The following is a 26677-nucleotide window of genomic DNA, read 5'->3' as shown; positions in this document are numbered from 1 at the left end:
TTGACTGCTATAACAAGAAATGTATGTTTACTATGGCTATGCCAATAAACTATGAAATTTAATCAAAATCATGGACATAAATGAAAAACAACCTAGAATCTAACACTAATTTGAAATGTGGTTGCAGCGGTCCGCTGGGCTGGGCAGACCATGTCTTGGGACTTCAGGGGTAACTACGAGAAGCTAGGAATTCCAGTGTGGCAACAATTTCACCAATGCGTGGACGGGATTTTGGTTCCTCCCTGAGACACATAGCAGTCATATAAATCATCTCATGCAAACTGCTGACGGGGAAGTGTCCTTGCAGAAGAGGGTCAACCATATGTTCATACTTTCTCCGGCCATCAAAATATGGGCGAGACTGAAATTGAAAAACGTAAGTGTAAGAAGTATATTTAACATGCAAATGGTAAGACATATATACTTCAAAAGAGAAATTATTTTTAAAAGAAACCATACAAACTAAATTTTTACCCATGACTTTAAGTCTCGCTCTCCTCTTCTTCTTCTATTATCTAGTGCTCTACGTCCAGTTATCAACTCTAGCAAAACCATACCAAAACTGTAGATATCCGATTGTTGAGTTAATTTGCCAGTCTTCGCATATTCTGGTGCGCAGTAGCCTTCTGTACCCATCACTCTGGTTTCAACATGAGTGTTGCCTCCGGTAGGTCCTAATTTTGCAAGACCAAAATCAGACAGTTTCGCGTTGAAGTCATTGTCCAATAAAATGTTGGCAGATTTCATGTCTCGATAGATAACAGACGGTTCTGCATTACAATGGAGATATTCAAGACCCCGAGCTGCTCCAACAGCAATCTTCATTCGAGATCTCCAGCTTAGAGGTTCTTTGTCTCGGGTAAGATCTGAAATGAGAAATAAGTTATGGTCTAAAAAAAAAAAAAAAACTTCATCTCTTTCTTTAGGGATACGAAATTTTTTTGAGGCATAGCTCACTTCATTCAATAAATGATGTATTTGATTTATATTATTGACCAAGTACATCATTTATTCAATGAATCTAAAAAATTAATATTTACTTATTAACACTGACCAGAGGGAGTAGCATTCATATACGCGGAGATAAATGAACTTGTATCTTTTTCATATGAAGTAAAGGAAGTGTGCATATACAATGCACATAGGTGTTTAAACTCTAGATAAATTTGTTATCATAAAACAAAGATGAAAAACCTTGAGGTGCATCATAACTACTATTAAGTGGTGGCATGAGAGAAATAAATAAACAAGCTAGCAAAAGATTACCAAAAAGATGATCTTCAAGACATCCCTTAGGCATGTATTCATAAACCAAAAGCTTTTGATCTATATTGCTGCAATAGCCAATTAACTTAACAAGATAATTAGAATGACGCAACACACATAGCATAAGAACCTCGGTCAGAAATTCCTGACAACCTTGACCACCATTTGGATTTAACCGTTTCACAGCAACAAGCTGCAAATGCAACAAAATATAGCAAACTGTGTAACTTAAATGACCAAAAGTATAATTTAGCCGAAAAGAATTCATTTATTCATAATAATAATATTGTAACAAACAAAGTCCTAAAAGTTACCTCGCCGGTTGCGAGACAACCCTTGTAAACTCTTCCAAAACCACCTTCGCCAATCAGTTCCTTAAAACCTCCTGTCACCATTGAAAGCTCTTGAAAACTAAACCTAGTTGCTACCTTATTGCTTTGATAGCTTCTCACACTCTTCCCCTTTCCCTCTGCAATATGATCCAATAACCAAAATCATCATTCTTTCCAAACAAAACAAAAACATATAGTAATTAACTAAGTTAACAATAGTTTAAAATTTTAATTTTAATACTCCGTATAATATAATTTTAATTTTAATATAATGTAATGAACAGTGACAATAATAATAATAATAATAATAATAATAATAATTGATTTACTTGAATTTGAAAACCATTGTTTATCGGTACCTGATGTGTTTGTTCCTCCATTCTTTTTCCAACAATGAACAAAGCCAGAAAAACAACTCATATCTCCCACAAGTCACAACCAACTTCACAGAGAGAAGATGAGAGTGAACACACACTTTTTTTTTTCTTTGTCTCGAGAATTGTAGTGAAAAAGATATTATCACTACACCGAATATAAAGAAAAAAAATGTGGTAATTTATGGAAGGTAATAATTAAAAAACAATAATTGCATTGTTTAAAGTATAATTGACAATAATATTAAAAAATATTATCACTACAACGAATATAAGGAAAAAAAAATGTGGTAATTTATGGAAGGTAATAATTAAAAAACAATAATTGCATTGTTTAAAGTATAATTGACAATAATTTTAAAAAATATTATCACTACACCGAATATAAAGAAAACAATAATTTTTTTCGACAGAAAAATTCAGTTGAAGTATAATTGACAGCATAATTGCATCGTTTAAATTCCAAGATTACTCCTCTCAACAAAAACATTCCGTCATTACAGTATCCATAAAAAAAAAAAAAAACGAATTTACAGGAATATGCATGGGAAAGTGAATCTTCTCATGCAATCAAAACAGGCAAATAGAGGGTGGTATCATATACTACGTACTAATAATAAAAACAATAATTCTTCAAAAAAATAATAAAAACAATAAAAAGCTAATAAACATTTAGGGCACGAGATGATTCTTATATGCAAAGTTGCAGATGGTGCAATCAAGGAAAATATTGAGCATTAAAATAAATAAGTAAATATGGTAGAGCATTGCTATATCTCGCGAGAGATTTTCTCACGAGAATTTCACAAATGCTACCTTTGGTTATCTTTCAATATTTTCTTTTTATTTTTCAGATAGGTTTTGTTTCTTTCTTTCATTCATGCACTGCTAATATATAGAAAAGGGAAAAAAAGAGACCATTTGTGCCTAAAAAAGACAAAGCCACCGCTTCTGTCACTTTCATTCATACTGTTGCTAGTCATCTTATAAACCATTGTCATTAGTTCAGCTCAAGCATGTGATCATTTATTGTTAGTTTACTCCAATTATATGTAGTTTCAAAAGCATAAACCAAGCCTTGGATAGGAGAAAACGTGAGGTAAAACATCATTCGCGATCGGTCGGGACAAAAAAATTCGCTATGTTTAGCATTATTGAATATGGTATATCCTTTAAAAAAAGTAAATATGGTAGCACATATAAAAAATTACACGTGAATATGGTAAGAAAATAACTTTTTTTGGATTGCAAAAATAAAGACAAAAATAAATATGGTATATTGAGCAAAAATAAATATGGATAAAGGCAAAAATAAATAAACCCATTTAGGTTGATTTGGTGGTGTTGCTTGAGACTTAGCTTGGAGTGTGTTTCTCTCGCTCTTAAGGTCTGTTTGTTTCAAGTTTTATTTAATTTGTTGATTCCTATGAATAAAATGATAGAAACATATATGTCTATATTTGTTACAAGTTTACTAAATTTTATTCCTAGTATAAAATGTTTCTGGGAATAGAAAAATTTTCCCAAAGAAAATGGTGGGAATAAAGTTCCCATGAGATGAGAATAAATTCATAAGTAGTTACCTATTATAATCCATATTTTTATGATTCCTAGGAATAATATTAAGTTAACCAAACATATTTTTTCTAAATACCTTGGAATAAAATTCTCATCTTTATATTCCAAGAAATGTTATTCCTATGAATAAATTTGATAAACTTGAAATAAACACATCCTTAAGTTTGATTCTCCTGTGTCAATTTCGATGAACAAGTTTGTCATCTTAAAAAATAAAAGGTAAAAATAAATATGAGAAGGGTCCCACAAGTGGATCAAAGAATAAATTAGTGGAAAGTGAATCAATTAATTAACTTAAAGGATCTAAGTGGTACGAAAAAAAATTTAAAACCAATTTATTACAATTAAATAACTTAAAGCACCTCTAGTGTAATTTAGCCTAAAAATTATTACAACGTCAAAATTAAAATAGAGAAGATAATTGTTGATATATTTATAAGGGAAATGCTACCCGGTGCCCTGGGTACTGGTTAAGGATACTAAAAAAAGAAAGGGAAATGCTAACCGGTGCCCCGGGGCACTGATTAAGGATATGAAAAAGGAAATTATATAATAGTTAATGTATTGAAATTGTGTAATTAATTTATAATAAAGTCAAAAACAGTTTCGTTCCTTTTATGGTATGCTTAACCAGTGCCCCGGGGCACCGGTTAGCAGGACCCAAAAAGAAATTATCTAGTATTTATTGCATTTAAAATTGTGAAATCAATTAATAAAAAGTAAAAAAAAATTCCTTTTTTATTAACAATTTCCTTTTTTAGTATCCTTAACTTGTGCTCGGGGCACCTGCTAGCATGACCCTTACCTTATATATTTATGCTTAGTAGTCACAAAATTAAAAATTTATTACAGCATCAAAATGCAATCTATTTTATTCATTGATGATTATCTTTAAAATGTATTATTTTGTATTTTAGGAAAACGAATACAATGGTGTAAATTCTGTAAAAAAAATATAAATATATATAAAAAAAGAATAAACTTTAATTTCAGACGAAACTATAAATGATAATAAAAAATATATATATAATTTTCATACTTTATATATTTTTATCAACATATTCTTAATTGGTAAAAAAAATCAATATAATAGTAATCTATTTATAAAAAGTTATATATTAATTTCATTTACTACTTCTGCTAGATATATTATTTATTAATAATTATGTTTTAAAGTGTGTTATTTTTATTTTAAAAAAACAATGTTAAAATTTTATACATTACATATAAACATTTTAGAATAATCAATCCTCATGTATAATATAAGTAAAATTTTAAATAAAAAATAATAACACTTCAATAAGAAACTATAATTTATAATAAAAGTTATACTTTTAATACTTTATATATATATATATATATATTTATATATATATATATCTTTCAAAAAAACACTTTATATATATTTTATCAATATAATACTAATTTTATTAAAAGAAAAATCACTTTAATTGCATTTTTTTTAAATAAAAGAGAAATTTGATTATTCGATCAAATCATCCTGGGCCAAAGTCCAAACAGTGGTTTGATTTGCTGCCAATGCGTTTAGTGTGACTATAGTTACATACCAGAGATAATGTTTCTAACATAAGACCTAAGTTGTTCTTGTATCCCTTTCATAGACCTAAGTGAGATCTTTTGATTCGGATGTTCTCTTGTTGAAATTATGGCTATTCTCCCTTTTTGGATTGGTGAGATTGGTTAGGTGGAATTTGATGATATCTTCATCAGGTGTGTCCTTGTCTTCAAATATTAGCTTATTTGTTGCATGCCATAAACCGTAAGCTATATATGCTATATCGAATATGATAACATCATCCTTGATGTCTATCATATGAACTAGCCAATCTATAAAATCAATGTTACCATTAGAATGGAATATGATAGGATAATCCATGAAAATATGGTTGATCGTTTCAACCCTGTTATAGCATCTTGGACATAGAATAGGATAGTCAATGTCTCGATGATGCCCCTCTTTATGTGCTTAGTCCTAACAGCAAGAGCATCATTGGTAATCTCTGATAGTGTTGATAGTCCACACTTTGTTCCAAATATCATTACATACATATGCTGATACAGGGGCCGGTCTTAAGATTTTTGGTGTCCTAAGCGAAAGAAAAAAATTGTGCCTTGTTAATTATTCAATTATGTTTCTTTTTGTATTTTTTGTTGCACAAGATTCATTTATAATCAAAGTTCTCTAAAAATATATTTTCAATAGAATTAATCAAAGCAAATTGAAAAGAAATGTATCTATATTGTATTTACTACTAAGTAAATATAATAATTTTGGTACTCTCTGCTGCCGCCCCTCCTGCCCGCCCTTAGGGCCACCCTTGTGCGGGTATAGCTTGAGCCTCTACACTATTGGCCAAAAATAAAGATTCTTCTCTTTACATACTGAGTTTTTGAGGAAAGTGTAAAAAAAAAATCACTACAAAAAACGCGCTTGGATTGCGGCGGTTTTTCTGCTATTTTGCGGCGGTTTTTAACCTCCACAAGATGTTCTGCGGGAGTTTTCAAAACCCCCGCTTATACTAATCCCACAAATTATTTGCTGGGGTTTTTGGTGACCGCTGGTATCTTATATAATTTGCGGGGGTTTTTTAGGCGGAGGTTTAAAACCCCCTCAAATTGTAAAAAATGTTTTAAAAAAAAATTATCACAAAACTCAAACTTAAACTAAAAAAATCCATTCAAAGTATAGCGATAGTAACAAAAAAAATATACTATAAACATAAAATATGATGATACAACTCAAGATTCATAATACCAAAAATGAAATCTTATACTAAATGAACAAAAAACATTAAACATTCCTAGAACTAGATGATCCTCTTGTTTCTCTTTCCAAGCTACCTGCACATAATGGAATCTTTCTACATAATCCCCAACAACATTCCTACTTCCTAGCAGACAGTATTGTTGCTACACCAGCTTCCAACACAAGATGCCATTCCTTTCTCTGCAACTTTGGAACCTTCTTTATCTACAATCTTTCGAGAAGACTTCTTCCCACTACTTGAAGTTCATTTCTTCCTCTTGTTCCTTGGTCTGTTATGAAGTAAGTTCTCATTCTCAGCATTATGACTACTGACTGATAAACTCATAATAAATATCAAAAAATATATTTGTCCATTCACAATGTATGAAAAAGGTAAACAAACCCAACTTTCATTATAAACCCAACAAATCAACATAACAGATAAATCAATATAAACCCAACAAATCTACTTTTAACAATATAAATTCAACGAATTGTTTCAAATCTGGAAAATATGTGTAGCAAGCTATCATTGATCCTTGTCTGTAGGAATAAAATTGAAGAGCTTTTAAAATTTACAACCAAGCTTTTATTATTTGAACCAGTTTCCAATTGCCCTAAAAACAACCTATTACAATAAAAAAATCAAAGAAAATCAAGAATGATGAACGGATAAAGGAACTGACCAAAAATTCCATTTCAAACAGAAGCCTCTCTATGCTTTCAAGCAAGCGTTTTTTGTAGTGAGCAAATCAATACAGCAAACTACGACGGAAATCTGAACCCAAAAAACCATAAAATGTGAGAATTGAATAGCCACTTTCCAAACTTTAACCCTCTAAATTACCAAAACTATCAAATAATAATCTTTGTGGCAGGGGGGCCTTGAGCATTTGTTATCCCATATTTTGGACTCAGATTTACATACAAGTATGGTAATTGATACTTCAAATGTAACTCAATTAAGAGAGCACAGAGAAATAATATTTCCCATTACAGGATTGGAGTAAAAAATCAAATGCTTGATTAGTGCGTACCTTTCATACTCAGAACCAATATCCGGCAATTTATCCTTACTAACTTTAGAGAGATGACTACTAAGAAAGTCCACGAACAGGGTTTTGAATGTGTGACACAAGAAAGTCCACGAACAGGGTTTTGAATGCGTGACACGTCTATATGAGATCCTTCAAAAATCCATAAAAATGGCTTCCTTTGATTTGATTTATACATATCCCCTACTGTACTGATTAGATACCTGATCATAATCATAAAATTAACATCCAATAAGCAACAAGCCGAGCTGTCAAAGAGTCATCACATGGAGAAGAACAATGAAAAATGCAAACAAAAAGAAAAAGAGCTCATGCCAATTCTTTTCATACTACAAATTTATGCTTTAGTTAGTTTAAGAAAACTATAACAAGCTAAACATATTGCTGCTATTCCAAAACCACAATGAAGTTTACAACTTAACAAAAACCATAGCCATAACCATGTTCAACTAAAGAGTAAAATCCTGAATGAATTCATAATGAATCCAAAAGAAAATCAAATAAGCCTTCAGGTGAATTCAATTACTCAAGATTGAATTCAAACAGTAAAAACAAAAAAAATATAAACAAAAAAATAGCTACTAAATCCATATCAAAGATCAGAACTTTCAATAACAATGTCTAAATAAGTGATAGCATGGAACTTTGCCAAAGCATCTAAAGAGTAAGCAAGCATATAATGTCCTACAAGACAAAGTATAGTATGGAACTAGAATAAAATAAGAACATTAGCAAAAACAGGCCAAAAACTATAAGAAACTGATTAAGTTCTCAAGAATCCTCACGTTGTACTTCAGGATGTAGAATGATGTATCACTAGCAATTGTTACTAGATCACCACTATCAGCCCAGTAGAGGTTCTGACACATTAACAAATTAAATCAAACACCGAAAAAGGAGAGAGAAAAAGTAGAACTAGATGTCACCTAATCAAAGAACTTACTTTCACATTGACATCAATGCGGTAAATCAACCTGCATTCAGCCCAATCATAAAAGCAGATGAAATCATTCGAACATATTGCCAGTTAAGTGCCGCCAAATATCCGTTCGGCTGAAAATGTGCGTACACTCTTCTATTCCTGAAATACCAATTATTTACACTCCTATAGACTAGAGTTAGTAGTTGGAACTCAGTCTCTTATATAAATCAAAAACCCCAAATTAGAAACCCTAAATCCCAAATTGAAGGAGCACATGAATAACAAATCCCAAATCTAAAACCCTAAAACCCGAAATCAGAATCTAGCAGCAAACAAATCAATATTCAAAGATGGGTATTGTGATTCACTTACCTTTATAGATGAGTTTTGAGTGAGAAGAATGACTTAACATCCAAATTTTGACTGTTCTTAATCCCAATTTTTCATTGAAATCAGCCACATCAAACCCTATAATCATCAATCTCATTAAAAAATTCAAAGACATGACAATTGATAGAACAAATTGATCTATGGAAAAGGAATAAAAATACCTTTATAAGGGAGAGGGTGATGGAGCGATGAGAGGGTTTCCTTCCTGGGGGTTGACAGCGGCGTAGGGTTTTTGAAGGGTGAGAGTGAGAAGGGTTCCTTCATGAGAGTGAGAGGATTGACAGAGGTGAGAGGTTGCAGAGAGAATGAGATGAGGTCGATGAGATAAGATGGGATTTTGGGTTTCCATGTAATGAGTGAGAAGAGATTTCATGAACTGGAAGTGAGAAGGTTTTGGGGAGAGAGAGAGATATTGATATGTTTATTTTGTTTTAATGAAATAAAATAAGGGAAATGTTAACCAGTGCCCCCGGGGCACTGGTTAAGGAGTTAAATATAATAGTATCTTGCATTGAAAGTTGTGCTGTCATTGCATTAAAAGCTTAAAAAGTGTTCTTTTTGACTTAAAATTTCCACTTTTGGCTTCCTTAACCAGTGCCCCGGGGGCACTGGTTAACATGACCCAAAAAAAATAGAGGGAAGTGAAAAACATAAGAGCGCCATCCGTGAAAATCAAGCGGGATAGGTAAAAAAGCGAAAAAAATCCCTTCAATTTTGTGGGGGTTTCAAAACCTCCGTAGATTGATTTGTATTTGTCACCACGTTAAGCCAATGCGTCACTTATTCAACCATTCTGCGGGGGTTTTCTAAAACTCCCTTAAAAAAACCGCCGCAATCTAGCGCGTTTTTTGTAGTGAATCTTTTTAGAAGTCGTTTTCACGGTAACAAACTCAATTTAACAAAGATCAAATTGATTCTGATATATGTTATTATCTGACAAGTTTCTTTGAGTGTTATTTAGAACATGATTTAACAAGTGCACAAATCAAATTTCATGAAAGAAACATTAATATAAACATGAAATGTTACTAAGAACTTAAGATTAATCAAAAGGGCTTCAAATTGAGATCATAAGCATATAAACAAAACATCAGGTTCAAGACAAGATTGGCCAAGAAACCAAATAAAATCTCATGTCAAGTTAAGAATGATATAAAAAAATCTTCAATCTCATTAATCGAAAAGACTTCAAAATTAAGACCAAAAGTACTTTAGATTACAGATCAACTAGATCAAACTTACAAGTTTGAAGCACTTGAGACTAAAATCAAATAAACTTCAGAACAAACGTTTAGAAGCAATCACATATGCAAGTCAAAGATCAAGTTTTTAGTTCAGAATGAAGATCAAGTGTACTTCAAAAGACAAATTTGGTAAATCAAAATTGAAGTTCATAAGCACATAAATTGACGCTTTAAAGATCAAGATAAAGATCTTATCAAAGTTAAGATTGAGAAATTTAGAAAAACACCATAAGAATGATGAAAGGAACCAATCTCAAGTGAGAAATAGAAGACCATAATGAACTTTAGAAGATGGAAAACTCATCAGAAGAAATATTCTCACTATTAAAGAATCTTAGTCATCAATGCAAAGTTCAAATTCACAAAAGGACAAAATAACGCCTATTTTGCAATGGCTAGTATTCTAACTTGGCCATCATGACAAGATGGTACCACCTATTTCCTATATAAGGAATCACCATTCAAAAGGATCAACATCTCACACACATCAAATCAAATAAAAATATCATATTACAAAAGATCAGATTGCAAGAATCTCAAATATACACTCAAGCACACATTGCATCTTTGTATAAATCATTCAAGTATATTTCTATTTCAGATCCACTATCTTAGTGAGATCAAAATAAAAAACAACATGTTATCTTAGATGTTAGAACATCACTAATCCTCTTTAGGGATGAAAAATGCTGAAGAGATTGTGCAAAACTTGTAAGTTCAGGTAGACCAGAAAAAGAAAAGAGTACGTAGAGGTTGAAAAGGCATCTCAAGCACCATATTTGATAATCTCACATACATACTATGAATATTGAACTTTTTTTTTTTGTGAACCACGATAACCTACTTATTTTTATAGTTCAAAAGCATACATACATACATACAAAAAAAAAACATTCTTTTATTATTCAATTCATTTTGATATATATTTTATATCAACATCTATTTCTTAGATGGTAACCATTGATTTCATGAGTCTTGTTATCTCCTTATAAAACTTTTCTCAATCTCCAACTCTTAAAACCCATGTCTCCTCCTCATAACGATGGTGCTCTCTTTATAGGCTTGTCAAAGTTTCTCGTTTTGCCCATAAAGCTATCCCTTTTCCTGTCTTGGATTTCAACAAATTTCAAATATTCGTCCACCTTGATTCATTGTTCCTTTATATTTAAAAGATTGATACTTGACTTTCCAAACCTTCTCACGTTCCTCTTGTTGCATCGTATCAAATTTTTCTTCTTTTGCATTCCTTGAATCATGAATGTTTTTAATATGGTCTTTAAAGAATAGATCTTGCGTATAAATTTCTTCTTTGATCTCTTCATGTTACATTTTATTTCTCCTCCATACAATAAGATTTCCTCCATTGTCTTTCTCAACTTCCCACTCACTATGCTAAATGATTCTTCAAAAGCTTTTGCATAAAAACAATTTCTTTCAAAACCTTGTTCTTAAAATTGTTGTTTTTCTGGTTGACCTGACTAATATGAGCAATTTGGTATACATCCATATCTTCGTATGACTTCATATCATATTTGAGTATAGATCTTAGGTATTTCCAATATAATATTTCCATGCTATAGACTCAGATATGAAATAAATCATAACAAGAGATGGTTGTAAACAAAACTTGTCAAATTAGTTAGGACAACCAGAACCTTATTTATTTGTTGTCAAATAAAAAAAAATGCAAAATCACTATGAGAATCATTTGGTATAGTGAACGAGAAGCTAAGAAAGACCATGGAAGAAAGTCTTATTGTATGGAAGAGAACTAAAATGCAACATGAATCGATTAAAGAAGAGATGTATATAGAAGAAAAATTCTTTATTGACTAAATCAAAATCATTAAGATTTAAGGAATGGAAATGAAGAAGATTTTGTGAGGATGCAACAGGAGGAACGTGAGAAGGCTAAGAAGTCAAGTATCAATCCTTTAACTGAACAGGAACGACGACTCAAGGTGGACGAAGATCTTAAATTTGTTGAACTCCAAGACAAGAAAATGGAGAACTTTGTTGAGCAAAAGAAATTTTTTTGTCACGCCCGCGAATAGAGTATCATCATTATGAGGCCTAGGCTCATGGAGGAAGAGGTGGAGGGTGAGAAAAGGTTTGATGTGAAGCTTAAAAGATTCATGAAAAAGTAATTTCCATCTAAGCAAGATATATAGTCCAATTGCATTTACATTTGGGTATTGCAAAGGGGCATAAAAACTGGAAAAACACAAGGGAAGGAAATATATATATATATATATATATATATATATATTGCTAGGACGTCAATTTTATATGAATTTTAAATTCTATGGATTGGTTTAACTTGAAGAAGTACCCGTGGATACTCGACATGCCTAGCAAATTAATCTATCTATACTTATAGATCAATTTTATATGAATTTTACAATTACTTCAATTATAGACTAAAAACAGATTATAAGCAGATAAAATATTTAACATAAATGAAAAATTATTATCTAAACTTATAGATGAAAATTTCTAATACTATATGCAAAGTCATTTTAATTTTTGATTATTTTTCTACTCCTAGGCATGTGGAGTGTCTACAAGCACTTCTTCAATTTAAACAAACATATCGAATTCCAAATTCATATAAAATTGATGTCCTAAAAATATTTATTTTGTTTATCTACATTTCCTTACCTTGTATTTTTTTTCTTGTTTTTGTGCCCCTTTACAATACCCCCACGGTATGTGCCGTTGGACAAAATCTATTTCTTAGATGGTAACCATTGATTTCATGAGTCTTGTTATCTCCTTATAAAACTTTTCTCAATCTCCAACTCTTAAAACCCGTGTCTCCTCCTCATAACGATGGTGCTCTCTTTATAGGCTTGTCAAAGTTTCTCGTTTTGCCCACAAAGCTATCCCTTTTCCTGTCATGGATTTCAACAAATTTCAAATATTCGTCCACCTTGATTCATTGTTCCTTTATAATTAAAAGATTGATACTTGACTTTCCTAACCATCTCACGTTCCTCTTGTTGCATCGTATCAAATTTTTTTTCTTTTGCATTCCTTGAAGCATGAATGTTTTTAATATGGTCTTTAAAGAATAGATCTTGCGTATAAATTTCTTCTTTGATCTCTTCATGTTACATTTTATTTCTCCTCCATACAATAAGATTTCCTCCATTGTCTTTCTCAACTTCCCACTCACTATGCTAAATGATTCGTCAAAAGCTTTTGCATAAAAACAATTTCTTTCAAAACCTTGTTCTTAAAATTGTTATTTTTCTGGTTGACCTGACTAATATGAACAATTTGGTATACATCCATATCTTCGTATGACTTCATATCATATTTGAGTATAGATCTTAGGTATTTCCAATATAATATTTCCATGCTATAGACTCAGATATGAAATAAATCATAACAAGAGATAGTTGTAAACAAAACTTGTCAAATTAGTTAGGACAACCAGAACCTTATTTATTTGTAGAACAAGGTTGTCAAATGAAAAAAAATGCAAAATCACTATGAGAATCATTTGGTACAGTGAGCGAGAAGCTAAGAAAGACCATGGAAGAAAGTCTTATTGTATGGAAGAGAACTAAAATGCAACATGAATCGATTAAAGAAGAGATGTATATAGAAGAAAAATTCTTAATGGACTAAATTAAAATCATTAAGATTTAAGGAATGGAAATGAAGAAGGTTTTGTAAGGATGCAACAGGAGGAACGTGAGAAGGCTAAGAAGTCAAGTATCAATCCTTTAACTGAACAGGAACGACGACTCAAGGTGGACGAAGATCTTAAATTTGTTGAACTCCAAGACAAGAAAATGGAGAACTTTGTTGAGCAAAAGAAATTTTTTTGTCAAGCCCGCGAATAGAGTATCATCGTTATGAGGCGTAGGCTCATGGAGGAAGAGGTGGAGGGTGAGAAAAGGTTAGATGTGAAGCTTAAAAGATTCATGAAAAAGTAATTTCCATCTACGCAAGATATATAGTCCAATTGCATTTACATTTGGGTATTGCAAAGGGGCATAAAAACTGGAAAAACACAAGGGAAGGAAATATATATATATATATATATATATATATATATATATATATATATATATATATATGAGTCAGGATCTGTTGACACCAGGTGTCAACGGATTCGTTGACACCAAATCCCAATCGTTCATTTAAATTGATCTAAAGGTTCACATTTATTCACTTACAAACCTCACATGATCTCTCATTCCTTGATTGTACAGGACTAATTCTCTCTAATCTTTTATTGTCGAAAATCAGTGTCGTATCATTCCTCATCTTTCTCCTATGATGATCACTTCTTCAATCACAATTCATATTCTTTTACATTGATTGTGTAGTGCAGTAGAAAAAACTAGTTTATCAATGTATCAAGGAAAATTATGATATGTCATTATTATTGGCACGCGATTCTAGTATTTGATGAATGAATTAATTAAGTTAATTTTTGTTATTGGTGATGGAAATTTGGGATGATCACGGAAAGGAATCAAGGCGAAGCATACAAATAAATATAGGTACATGATCTTCTTGTTGATTGCATGTTTTGTTGGGAGGGAAACCTTGTTGATAGGATTACGAGTCCAGAATTGGAGACAAGTAATACCATCACACCATTATTAAGCTACATTCGAAGAGGGTGGGACAACGGTGAAAGCTTGAGGAAATACTCATCAAAGCCTTAGGCCGAAAGATGATGAAGGATATGGCCACCGATTTTGCAGCAATAAAAGATATTAGAGAGAATTAGTTCTGTACAATCAAGGAATGAGAGATCATGTGAGATTTGTAAGTGAATAAATGTGAACCTTTGGATCAATTTAAATGAACGATTGGGATTTGGTGTCAACGAATCCGTTGACACCTGGTGTCAACGGATCCTGACTATATATATATATATATATATATATATATATATATATATATATATTGCTAGGACATCAATTTTATATGAATTTTAAATTCTATGGATTGGTTTAACTTGAAGAAGTTCCCGTGGATACTCGACATGCCTAGCAAATTAATCTACCTAAACTTATAGATCAATTTTATATGAATTTTACAATTACTTCAATTATAGACTAAAAACAGATTATAAGCAGATAGAATATTTAACATAAATGAAAAATTATTATCTAAACTTATAGATGAAAATTTCTAATACTATATGCAAAGTCGTTTTAATTTTTGATTATTTTTCTACTCCTAGGCATGTCGAGTGTCTACAAGCACTTCTTCAATTTAAACAAACATATCGAATTCCAAATTCATATAAAATTGATGTCCTAAAAATATTTATTTTGTTTATCTACATTTCCTTACCTTGTATTTTTTTCTTGTTTTTGTGCCCCTTTACAATACCCCCACGGATGTGCCATTGGACAAAATCTATTTCTTAGATGGTAACCATTGATTTCATGAGTCTTGTTATCTCCTTATAAAACTTTTCTCAATCTCCAACTCTTAAAACCCGTGTCTCCTCCTCATAACGATGCTGCTCTCTTTATAGGCTTGTCAAAGTTTCTCGTTTTGCCCACAAAGCTATCCCTTTTCCTGTCTTGGATTTCAACAAATTTCAAATATTCGTCCACCTTGATTCATTGTTCCTTTATATTTAAAAGATTGATACTTGACTTTCCTAACCTTCTCATGTTCCTCTTGTTGCATCGTATCAAATTTTTTTTTGCATTCCTTGAATCATGAATTAATGTTTTTAATATGGTCTTTAAAGAATAAATCTTGCGTATAAATTTCTTCTTTGATCTCTTCATGTTACATTTTATTTCTCCTCCATACAATAAGATTTCCTCCATTGTCTTTCTCAACTTCCCACTCACTATGCTAAATGATTCTTCAAAAGCTTTTGCATAAAAACAATTTCTTTCAAAACCTTGTTCTTAAAATTGTTATTTTTCTGGTTGACCTGACTAATATGAACAATCTGGTATACATCCATATCTTCGTATGACTTCATATCATATTTGAGTATAGATCTTAGGTATTTCCAATATAATATTTCCATGCTATAGACTCAGATATGAAATAAATCATAACAAGAGATGGTTGTAAACAAAACTTGTCAAATTAGTTAGGACAACCAGAACCTTATTTATTTGTAGAACAAGGTTGTCAAATGAAAAAAAATGCAAAATCACTATGAGAATCATTTGGTATAGTGAACGAGAAGCTAAGAAAGACCATGGAAGAAAGTCTTATTGTATGGAAGGGAACTAAAATGCAACATGAATCGATTAAAGAAGAGATGTATATAGAAGAAAAATTCTTTATAGACTAAATCAAAATCATTAAGATTTAAGCAATGGAAATGAAGAAGATTTTGTGAGGATGCAACAGGAGGATCGTGAGAAGGCTAAGAAGTCAAGTATCAATCCTTTAACTGAACAGGAACGACGACTCAAGGTGGACGAAGATCTTAAATTTGTTGAACTCCAAGACAAGAAAATGGAGAACTTTGTTGAGCAAAAGGAAATTTTTTGTCAAGCCCGCGAATAAAGTATCATCGTTATGAGGCGTAGGCTCATGGAGGAAGAGGTGGAGGGTGAGAAAAGGTTTGGGGTATTGCAAAGGGGCGTAGAAACTGGCAAAACACAAGGGAAGGAAATATATATATTGCTAGGTCATCAATTTTATATGAATTTTAAATTTCATGGATTGATTTAACTTGATATGAAAGGAACAACGATACAAGGTGGACAAATATGTGAATTTTGCTAGAGTCTAGAATTATGGGAAAGGTATATTTTAAGAGATTGAATTACATAAGGTAATGAGTAGTTATGAGCATAATAGAAAAAAATAGACTTAATACTTCATGGACATTATAAATTTAATATAAAATAGGACAATTATTTTTTCTAAAATAACTTATATTGTAGGACATAAGGAGTAATAAATGTGATCAACAAAGGACATTATTATGCTAAAATATTAAATGGAATCATATCAATATATTTATTTTTTTTGGAAATTCGGTAATATATTTATAAAATATCTATAGAATATTACAAACATAACTTTTAATAGATATTGTTGTTTCTTCTAAATTAACGTATTACTGAAATTTTATATGGAATTATTTCAATGTAATATTGTTTTCCTAAAATTAAATTAACATATTATTGAAATTTTATATGGAAGTGATTTCATTGTAATATTGTTTTCCTAAAATTAATATGTATGTTCCTCTGCACCTCTTAGATTTATTAAAAAAATATATAATTTTTATAAGTAGTATTATATTGATTTTGTTTTATCAATTATTAATTAATATATTATTAAAAATATATTATTAAAAATATATAAAGTATTGAAATTATAACTTTTATTATGATTTAAAGTTTCTTCTAAATTGATAGCTTATTGCTATGTTTTATTTTCTAAACAATATATACAATTATAATACCATTTTGTAAAAATACAAAATAATTCATTTTATGATGTAATATAAATTTAAATCATAAGAAAAAAATTAAAACATAAATATATATTGTGAATATCTCAATAATAAGACATAACTAACCAAATTATGTGTATATATTATTTCAAAAGAACTAATTTAATTCTTTATATCTTTTAATTGTGCTTTTAATAAAATAACATGTGTGTGCGTGAAGGCATTAATAAATATAATTATAAAAGATATTATGATAATATGAAAATGAAATTAGTATATAAAATTGTTCTAAACATAACTCATGAATATAAAAGGTCTTACAGCGATTGTGGATCGATGGAAGTAAAGCTATGTGAATGGAGATAGTCGATGGCGGACAATGTTCTGAACAAAGCTCTTGATGAGACATTAGTATATACAGTTATAAAATATATTATAATAAAATAAAAAAAATTAAATTAGCATATAAAATTGTTTTGAACATAACTCATGAATATGAAAGATCTTACAATGATGGAGGATCAATGGAAGGAATGCTTTGTGAATAGAGATATTCAGTCTGAATCTAAGGTGGTAATCTGAGACGGAGGTGACTGTTGATGGTGGGCAATGTTTTGAACATAACTAATGAAGACGTGAGATCTCACACTTATGGTGGATTCTTGGACGAAATTCACCATTAAAGGATCTTTCTGGTTTGGATCTGATCTGGTAATCTGAGATGGAGGTGGTGGCTGATGGTGGACAATGTTCTGAAAATTACTCATAAATATGAGAGATCTTACACTAAAGTTAGATTGATGGAAGAAAAATATTATGAATGGAGGTTTTTGGCCTGAATTCAAGGTGGTAATTTGAGGGTGAATTGAGGTTGATGGTGACGGCGGCTTGAGTTATGATTTAGGGTTATAGAAGGATCCTTATAAGTTACAAGGTGATGCTTATATAGTCTTATGAATGAGGTATTGGACTTTGGCCCAATCTAAAAGCCCAAATCCAAAATATAAGCGTTTTTTTAGGCGACCAAAATAAAAGTGTTAATAATATATTATTATTTTTGACAAATATTAATATATTATTTGAAATATAGTATATAAAGACGTTAATAAATATATTCATAATAGATATTATAATAAAATAAACATAAAATTAGTATATAAATCTTTTTTTTAGAGAATTAGTATATACAATCTTATTAATATAAAATTAGTATTTATAAAATATAAAGTATATAATATATTATTTATAAATTAGTATATATTCTCATTTTACATGGTTTATACATTTGATATATTTCTTATATAAATCTTATTTTTAATTTTTGTTCTATAAAAATATTATAAGTTATAAAATTTGAGTCAATAATTTTTTTTAAAAAAATAGCTATTTGTTTTGACAATGAACATTAAAATTTTAAATAAAATTATTTAAATTTATTATGCGTCGCAGGTTAAGGTATTGGGATCCTTTGTCATCCTTTTTGTTTTTTGCAGCAGAAGGTAACTCATTATTTTCTGAGTCTATAAGATTGGAAAAATTATGTGTTTTCATGTGGGTGATAATGATGCGTTTAAAGTTACTCATCTTTAATTTATGATGATACTTTGATCATTAGTAAAAAAAGTTGCATATGATATTTTGACGGTGAACTGTCGTAAAATTTACTAGTTAGTAATAAACATTGAAACCTCTTGGTTGAATGAGGTTACCTTAACATTGAATTGCAAGGTGAGTACGACTCATTTGAAATATTTGGAGCTGTCAATTGGTGATAAACTAATAATCCTTGTAAGTTATCGTTTTGGAAACATGTGGTTGATCGTATAAAAGACAAATTTTCTTCTTGGAAGTGTCGTAATTTATCTATAAGAGGTCGACTTATTCTCTTGTGATCCGTCTCAACTTCATTGATGGTGTACTTCCTCTCCTTTTTCAAAGCTCTTTCATGTACTATTTTGAAAATTGAGTCTTTTATTTATTTATGGGATGAGAGTGAGGAGGGTCTTAAAATTCATTTGATTCACTGGGACAAGTGTGTTTACCAAAATAAAAAGGCATGTTTCGGTTAGAGTAGCTTTTATATTTAGATCTATTAAGAAAGTGGTGTTTGAGATTAAGGAGAGAAAATGAAGGTATTCGGCATAAAGTTTTGGTTAAGAAATATGAGCTTTCAAATGGGTTGGTTAACAAGGAAGGAAGTAGAGACTCATTATGGTGGTGATATTTGTAGTATTACGAGGGGTGTTGAAGATTGTCGAGGGAGATGTTTTAGTGAGAATATGTTGAAGAAAACATAGAATGGTTGCAACACTTTGTTTCGAGCATTGGTTGGGTGAGGTGGTGCTAAATGATCATTTTAATTAGTAGATCATTTAATCTTTAAGTTGATAATAATGTTTCAGTGAATAATGTGGTGATTTTGAGTGGTTTGGAGGAAAGGGCTGACTACGAGGTTTGTTCGTTTGGGAGAAAGAGTTAGTTGAGTAACTCAATTTATAAGTTTGTTGAGTAACTCTTCTTAGGTACTGTTTGGCCCGACTTTTTTTCAGTTTCTCTACATATTTAAGGAGAAGCTAGGCCAAACACAATATCAATAAAGCACCTTCTAAAAAAAGTACTTTTTTTAGAATGCATAAAATTGAATGGAATGAGCTTTTGACCAAAAGTTGTTGAATGCTACTTAAAAAAACTACTTCTCGACAATTTATTTCACAAGCACCTCTCTTCAACTCACGCTGACAACCTTTTCTTTTATTTTTTCAATATGCTTTTTTCTTCAATTTTATTTTATTTAATTTTTTTGATCCGGTCCATTTATGTCTGTCTGTTTGTTTTTTTTGTTATGCTAATGCATATAATTTTTTTTAGTGTTGCTTAATGCGTATAATTATTTTTATAAAATTTTGATTTTAATTAAAAGTACAAGCGTAGTTGCCTAAAAAAAATTATACTTATATATATTTTACACATTTGTATTGTAACAAACCATGCATATCTTCTCTCAAAAAAAAAAAAACACTATGCATATCTTTTTCTTATTAAAAAACTAAACATATCTTTTTCAATGACACCAGCAATGTAACAAATATAATATTATATAATATAAATTCTTATCTTTTTGACTGACACTAAAAATATGGTATTCTTATAACAAATTTTGTTATAACAAAATTTATTATAGAGTATATTTGGAAAAGAAAAAACCAACTATTCTCATTATATATACACACGCATATACATATTATAGATATATTCTTCAGCTCCACAATTCATAATAAATTCAATGTTTTGCCCTTGTGAGCTTATCTCAGTTTATAAAGATAACGCATAAATATATGCAAGGTCCGGGGTTCGAACCCCGGACACCACCAAAAAATTAATAAATTCAAAGTTTTGTACAATATTTTGCCAAACAACTTTTAACTTAAAAATAAATTTAAAACTAAAAAACAATAAAGAAACTAAACAGCTTTAGCTTCTTCCTTAAAGAGCTTTATTTTAACTTTGTTTTAAAGTAGCTTTTAGACCGAAAAAAAGTCTGGCCAAACGGTACCTTATATATGGATACTTTTGATAACACCATTATGTTTTGGCGTATTTTATTCTTGACTTTTATATCTTTTCATTCTTAACACTTTTTATGGTTTGATTGTTGGGTTAAATATGTTTTTGGTCCCTATAAATATGTCAACTTTTCATTTTAGTCCCTCTAAAATTTTCCTTCAACTTTTAGTCCCTATAAAATTTTCAATCTTCACTCTTGGTCCCTCTTTTAAAGTAAACTCATATGTAGAATTCATATTTTTTAATAAAATTTTCTAAAAAACTTCAAAATATTATAAGAATCACTCCCAAAAAAATTTAGAATTTTTTAACAAAACATGAATTTAATATGAATTTTTATATTTTTTACGGTTAAAAATTCATATTTAATTTTTGTTTTGTTAAAAAATTCTAATTTTTTTCAGGAAATTATTTTAGAATATTTTACACATTGCTGCACAATTTCATTAAAAAAAATACATAAATTAAGTTGAAAATAGGGACCAAAAGTAGTGATTGAAAATTTTATAGGGACCAAAAGTTGAAGGAAAATTTTAGAGGGACTAAAACGAAAAGTTAACATATTTATAGGGACCAAAAACATATTTAACCCTTGATTATTTTATTTAATTTAATTCAATTTTTGCCTCTCAAAAAATATACTTGTGATAAGTTATAACTTGTGACTAGCTTTGTCAACAAACACTGTGACATACTTACTTAAATGTGATATATTACTAATATTTTATCATGTTTCTTTCTCTGCTTTTTTGTTAGAAAAAGCGTGGGTGAAATGGAATACAAGAACTATTGAGGATGTCATCCATCTTAATATTATCTTCGTCAAAACATGTTTAACTACAGAGTTACGATAAAATATGATGCATTAGTGCTGATATGATTACACATTTTTATTGTTTTTTCATCATTATATATTCCTTTGTCAACAATACATTTTTTGTCAAAAAAGCCCCTTCAAAATTTTTTTTTTGTCAAAAAAGTATATATTTTATGGCATACAAATACTAAGAAAAAATGATTAAACATAGTATGTTATTTATTTTTTCTTAAAAAGGAAAAAAAGAAAAAGAGTGAATAATCCCTAGGGATAGCTAGCAAGGGTAAACTTTACTGAAGAAGGGTTCTGGCGGCGGATCCAACAGGTACTGAAACTGAGACACAAACACTTACACTTACACACACTGTCGTACAATGCATATCCCTGTTATCATTTAATCCAACGGTCAATATCAAACTTATATCATTTAATCTAACGGCCATCACATCAACCGCGTTTACCCATGAAATCTTCTTCATCCTCTCTTCTCTTATACCCTCCTTGCCGCGCCCTATTCTCTCTCTCTCTCTCTCTCATTTTCCAGATTCACTCTTTCTCTCTCTACCGTTCTCTCTCTCTCTCTCTTCTCTCATTTACCATAACTGTTTTCATTCATTAAGTTAGAGAGAGTGTAATAACAAATAATCAACCGTTGATTAATTAAGATGCAACAAACCAACGGTTCAGATTCATCAACGCCGTCCGAGACGACGAACAAGCAACAACGACAACAACCACCGGCACCGGTGGCGGTACCACAACAGTGGATTCCGATGCAGTATCCAACAGCGGCGATGGTAATGCCACATCACATGATGCCACCTCAACATTACGCGCCGCCGCCATATGTTCCTTATCACCACCATCACCATCAGTTTCAACAACCGTTGCACGTGCCGCCACATCAGCATCAGAATCATCAGAATCAGCATGGATCCAATGGAGAGAATAAGACTTTGTGGATTGGTGATTTGCATAGCTGGATGGATGAGAGTTATCTTCATCGCTGTTTTGCTTCTACTGGAGAGGTTGTTTTTTTCCAAACATGTTTGGTTATTGTTTTTTGAAACATGTTTGTGTTTATGTGTTACATTGTATGTTAATTGTTTGCATGCTTGAATTTGTTATGTTCTAGATTTATGTTTGTTTAAGATAAATTATTATAAATTTGTGTTTATGAAAAAGCTGAATAAGAGTTTTTTAAAAATTGAGATTTAAAAACTTATGCTAAAAAGCTAGTATTGTTAAAAATTTGTCATTGGAAATTTATAGGTTAAATATGGTTTTAGTCCCGAAAATATTTTGTGGCACCCACTTTTCAATTCCTGAACAAAATACAGAAGTACATGTTTTTAGTTCCTTAAAGAGACTAAAATGGACTGGAAAAGTGAGTATAGAGACTAAAAACATAATTTGAAATATTTATAAGCATTGAAAACTTATTTAATCCTAAAATTTATAATTTTGTTTTTGTAAGTGATTTATCTTAGTTTTTATGCTTGTGAAGTGTGGACAAAAGGGTTTGGAAAATGGTTTGCAATAATAAATGTGGTTTTATAACGTCAAATGTTTTGATATTGATGCACATGGTAACTGCAATTGTGATTTAAAACCATGGTGGTTCTTTATTGGTTGAAAATTTATACATATCTCAAATTTTGAGAATTAATATAAATTGTGATTGCAATTTAAAACCTTGATGACCTTATAGATTGAAAAATTATATAACTCAAATTTTGAGATTTGATGTAAATTATATTCATTATACATAGTATTTTATGTGAAAATAGATTTTCCTAGCTAGTACACTCAACCTAGCTAGTATTCTCGACATGTATTTGAAAAAATTTCCTTCCTTAGAATGAAATTTGGAAGGACCACATTTGAAGTTGAAAATAAATTCATAAATCTTTGTGAATTGAAGAATGGAAAGTGAATGTGCATGACACATTTAACCTATGCTACTAATTTTGTGCTTGGAAATCTATTGGAGAGACACATCAAATCAGAGGCACTCTCTTTCCAACATATTTCCAAACATGCATTAAATTGTGATAAATGAAGTTGAAAATACTTGGAACTTTTCAAGCCAAAATGAATGTGTTTTGTGTTTCTTTAATGTTATAGCCTGGAATAAAATGTTATACTTCAATGAAGTATGCTACACTCAGCTATGTTCTACTCTATCTTGAGTTTGTGATAAATGAAGGTGGCAATAGAAGAATATCAAAGCCTACTAGAAGTCTATATTTTACTTCTTTGGTTTTATTATCCAACTTTTATGTATTGACATGTGGCCTAATGATGGTGGCAAAATGGTACCATTTGATGTATGTTAAACGAAAATTGATGGGAACTTTGGGAATTATGTGGTTGTATGTTCATTTCTGAACTCTTTAAAGATATCCGATTGTTTCAGAGTAGTTCTGCTTCTCTTCTATTCTAATTTGACGAAAATAAACTTGTATTTTGATAACTTAATTTGTTGTGAGTTATGACAGAAGATGTTGCTGGTGCTTCACATATTGTTTTTGATATAGAATCCTATTAAGGTTTTGACTGTCACTCATTTTTTATTTTTGCAGATTACCTCCGTCAAGGTTATTCGCAATAAGCACAGCGGTATTTCAGAGGGTTATGGATTTGTGGAGTTCTTTTCACATGCCACAGCTGAGAAAGTTTTACAGAATTATGCTGGAATTTTGATGCCAAATGCTGATCAAGCTTTCCGTTTGAACTGGGCAACATTTAGCACAGGAGACAAGGGATCGGATAATGTCACTGATCTGTCTATTTTTGTAGGAGATTTAGCTGCTGATGTTACAGATAGTGTGTTGCATGAAACTTTTTCTAGTTCATATCCTTCTGTTAAAGCTGCAAAAGTTGTTTATGATGCCAATACTGGCCGTTCAAAGGGCTATGGATTCGTCAGGTTCGGAGATGAAAGCGAGAGATCTCAGGCTATGACTCAAATGAACGGTGTTTACTGTTCTAGCAGGCCCATGCGTATTGGTGCTGCAACTCCAAGGAAATCATCTGGCCATCAACAAGGTATGCCAAATCACATTATTTGCTTTTGTTAAATGAAATTTTATTCTTTCATTTGGGAAAGGAAAAAAATAGTGCCTTGAACATTCCGTCCAAAGATGCTTCTAGCCATCTATATTACCTCATATTGATTTGTTCTGCTGCAGGTTGTTACAGAAGAACTATGATCTGAACTACATTACTTATTTGTATAAGCAGTAACTATAGTCTTCTGTTTAGATTTGGATTTCATTCCTGAATGATATTCTTATGTCTTTCTAAATGAATAGATTTTTTAAAATGACAATTATCACGTCTTTTTCATAGAAAAAAAATTGATATATCATTTACTGAATGCAAATGAAATTGAATCTGTCTGCTAGTTTCACTAAATAGGAGTGAAGATAGTTGAAAAACAATCTAGTTTATTATTTCTTCTGATTATGTAATGAATGCTCAAATGTCAATTTGTTCCATTAGCGTCTGGCATGATGCTTTTCGATCCAGATTAGGCAAATAGTTACCTCATGAAAATTCTTGGATTCATTTTATTGTTTATTTCCCAACGTGCCTTGCATTTAGATCCCTTCAATTTGTCTTTGACAAAACATGTCTCAGTTTTTTTTTTTTTTTATTGCATGCTACTAAAAGATTTTGAAGCATTTGTTCCATCTGTATTTTGATTTTGTCCAAAGTTATAGAATTCAGATTCAAATTGCGAATCGGAAAGTCTATTTCTGGAATTGTGAATTGAATCTGATTATGAATCATATAATATACATGAATATATTTTTTTTGTCTGTTTCCTTATTTAGGAGGTCAGTCAAATGGCACATCCAGCCAATCTGAAGCAGATTCTACAAACACAACAGTGAGCTTTTTCGTTCTTATATTATTAAGTTTTGCATTTTAGAAACTTATCATTTGTTACCAATTTTAAATAGCTAATCAATGATTCATTATAGATATTTGTTGGAGGACTCGACTCTAATGTTACAGATGAAGATCTTAAGCAGACATTCTCTCAGTATGGTGAGATAGCCTCTGTTAAGATACCTGTTGGTAAGGGCTGTGGTTTTGTCCAATTTGCAAACAGGTACAAGTTCTCGACTGTCTCAAATCTTTCATTGATATGCTTTTTAATCTCTTCTTTAATGCAATCACCACCACGATGACATTTGAGCAACCTTTTCAGAAATAATGCTGAAGAGGCTTTGCAGAAGCTAAACGGGACAATGATTGGTAAGCAAACTGTTCGTCTCTCTTGGGGCCGCAATCCAGCATATAAACAGGCAATCTCTCTTTCTCTCTATTTTTCATATCATCTCCTCATAATTTTTTTTGAAGTCCTAGAGTACCAAATTGTTTGCACTTTGTCCTGTCATGAAATTGAATTTGTGCTGATTTTATCTTAATAATGATAACAGTTTAGGCTCGATGTTGGAAGCTGGGCCGGTCCATATTTTCCATCCCCTATTTATGATGGATATGGATATGCAATGCCTTCTCCTCATCATGACCCAAGTATGTATCCTCTAGCTTATGGCGGTTACCCTATTTATGGAGGCCACTCACAACAAGTAAGCTGATTGAAGGGCATTGCAGGAGTAGCACTCAGAACAAGTTACAACAACTCTTAGATGAGAAAGTTATCTATTCATATGTAACTTGTTTTATGTGTTGAGTTCTTAAGAATCCCTCCTAATTGTGGAGTGGAGTTGAATTTTGATAACATGAGGTAGAACTATAGGGATTCAATTAATCGTTATTTTAGACTTGTAGGAGTAATTCTACCAAAAAGAGACATGTAGGAGTAATGATTATTGAGGATTCGGAACTTCATTATCGGAATAATTATCGAAAGAATCACAATGGGTGTGCTTGCTTGAATACTTTTATCGGAATAACAGCATTTTGTGGGGGG

At 30.9% G+C, this 26677-nt stretch overlaps 2 protein-coding genes and 1 long non-coding RNA gene across 3 annotated transcripts; 1 reads left to right on the top strand and 2 right to left on the bottom strand.

Moving 5' to 3' along the window:
* On the bottom strand, positions 1–2123 carry LOC146951988 (putative serine/threonine-protein kinase PBL21). Its single transcript, XM_085757334.1, has 5 exons — positions 1958–2123; positions 1581–1735; positions 1267–1459; positions 475–866; positions 1–361 (listed from the first exon to the last, which is right to left on the bottom strand). The coding sequence occupies exons 1-5, from the start codon at positions 2016–2018 to the stop codon at positions 164–166; spliced, it is 999 nt and encodes a 332-aa protein (XP_085613460.1). The 5' UTR covers positions 2019–2123; the 3' UTR covers positions 1–163.
* Positions 2124–6257: 4134 nt separating this feature from the next.
* On the bottom strand, positions 6258–9129 carry LOC146951987 (uncharacterized). The gene is made up of 7 exons (XR_015032991.1): positions 8846–9129; positions 8667–8762; positions 8316–8477; positions 8158–8232; positions 7355–7575; positions 7004–7095; positions 6258–6607 (listed from the first exon to the last, which is right to left on the bottom strand). It is a non-coding gene; the product is annotated as an uncharacterized LOC146951987 (long non-coding RNA).
* Positions 9130–22229: 13100 nt separating this feature from the next.
* LOC146951986 (polyadenylate-binding protein RBP47C-like) lies at positions 22230–26643 on the top strand. The gene is made up of 6 exons (XM_085757315.1): positions 22230–22754; positions 24312–24777; positions 25569–25624; positions 25719–25849; positions 25949–26045; positions 26181–26643. The coding sequence occupies exons 1-6, from the start codon at positions 22392–22394 to the stop codon at positions 26340–26342; spliced, it is 1275 nt and encodes a 424-aa protein (XP_085613441.1). The 5' UTR covers positions 22230–22391; the 3' UTR covers positions 26343–26643.
* The last annotated feature ends 34 nt before the right edge of the window (positions 26644–26677 follow it).

This window comes from Medicago sativa, chromosome 1 (genome assembly GCF_051527215.1).
Source record: "Medicago sativa cultivar Bolivia chromosome 1, Bolivia_mono, whole genome shotgun sequence".
NCBI lineage: Eukaryota > Viridiplantae > Streptophyta > Magnoliopsida > Fabales > Fabaceae > Medicago > Medicago sativa.
This window is presented reverse-complemented; position numbering and strand designations above follow the sequence as displayed.

Bases quoted from the DNA above. Each gene is read 5' to 3' on its own strand.
- LOC146951986 (XM_085757315.1), top strand. From the start codon at position 22,392: ATGCAACAAACCAACGGTTCAGATTCATCAACGCCGTCCGAGACGACG. The intron at 25,850-25,948 runs GTACAAGTTCTC...CAACCTTTTCAG, and splicing joins TTTGTCCAATTTGCAAACAG to AAATAATGCTGAAGAGGCTT. The intron at 26,046-26,180 runs GCAATCTCTCTT...TAATGATAACAG, and splicing joins GCAATCCAGCATATAAACAG to TTTAGGCTCGATGTTGGAAG.
- LOC146951988 (XM_085757334.1), bottom strand. From the start codon at position 2,018: ATGAGTTGTTTTTCTGGCTTTGTTCATTGTTGGAAAAAGAATGGAGGA. The intron at 1,736-1,957 runs GTACCGATAAAC...ATCATATTGCAG, and splicing joins TGGAGGAACAAACACATCAG to AGGGAAAGGGGAAGAGTGTG. The intron at 1,460-1,580 runs GTAACTTTTAGG...TTGCATTTGCAG, and splicing joins GTTGTCTCGCAACCGGCGAG to CTTGTTGCTGTGAAACGGTT.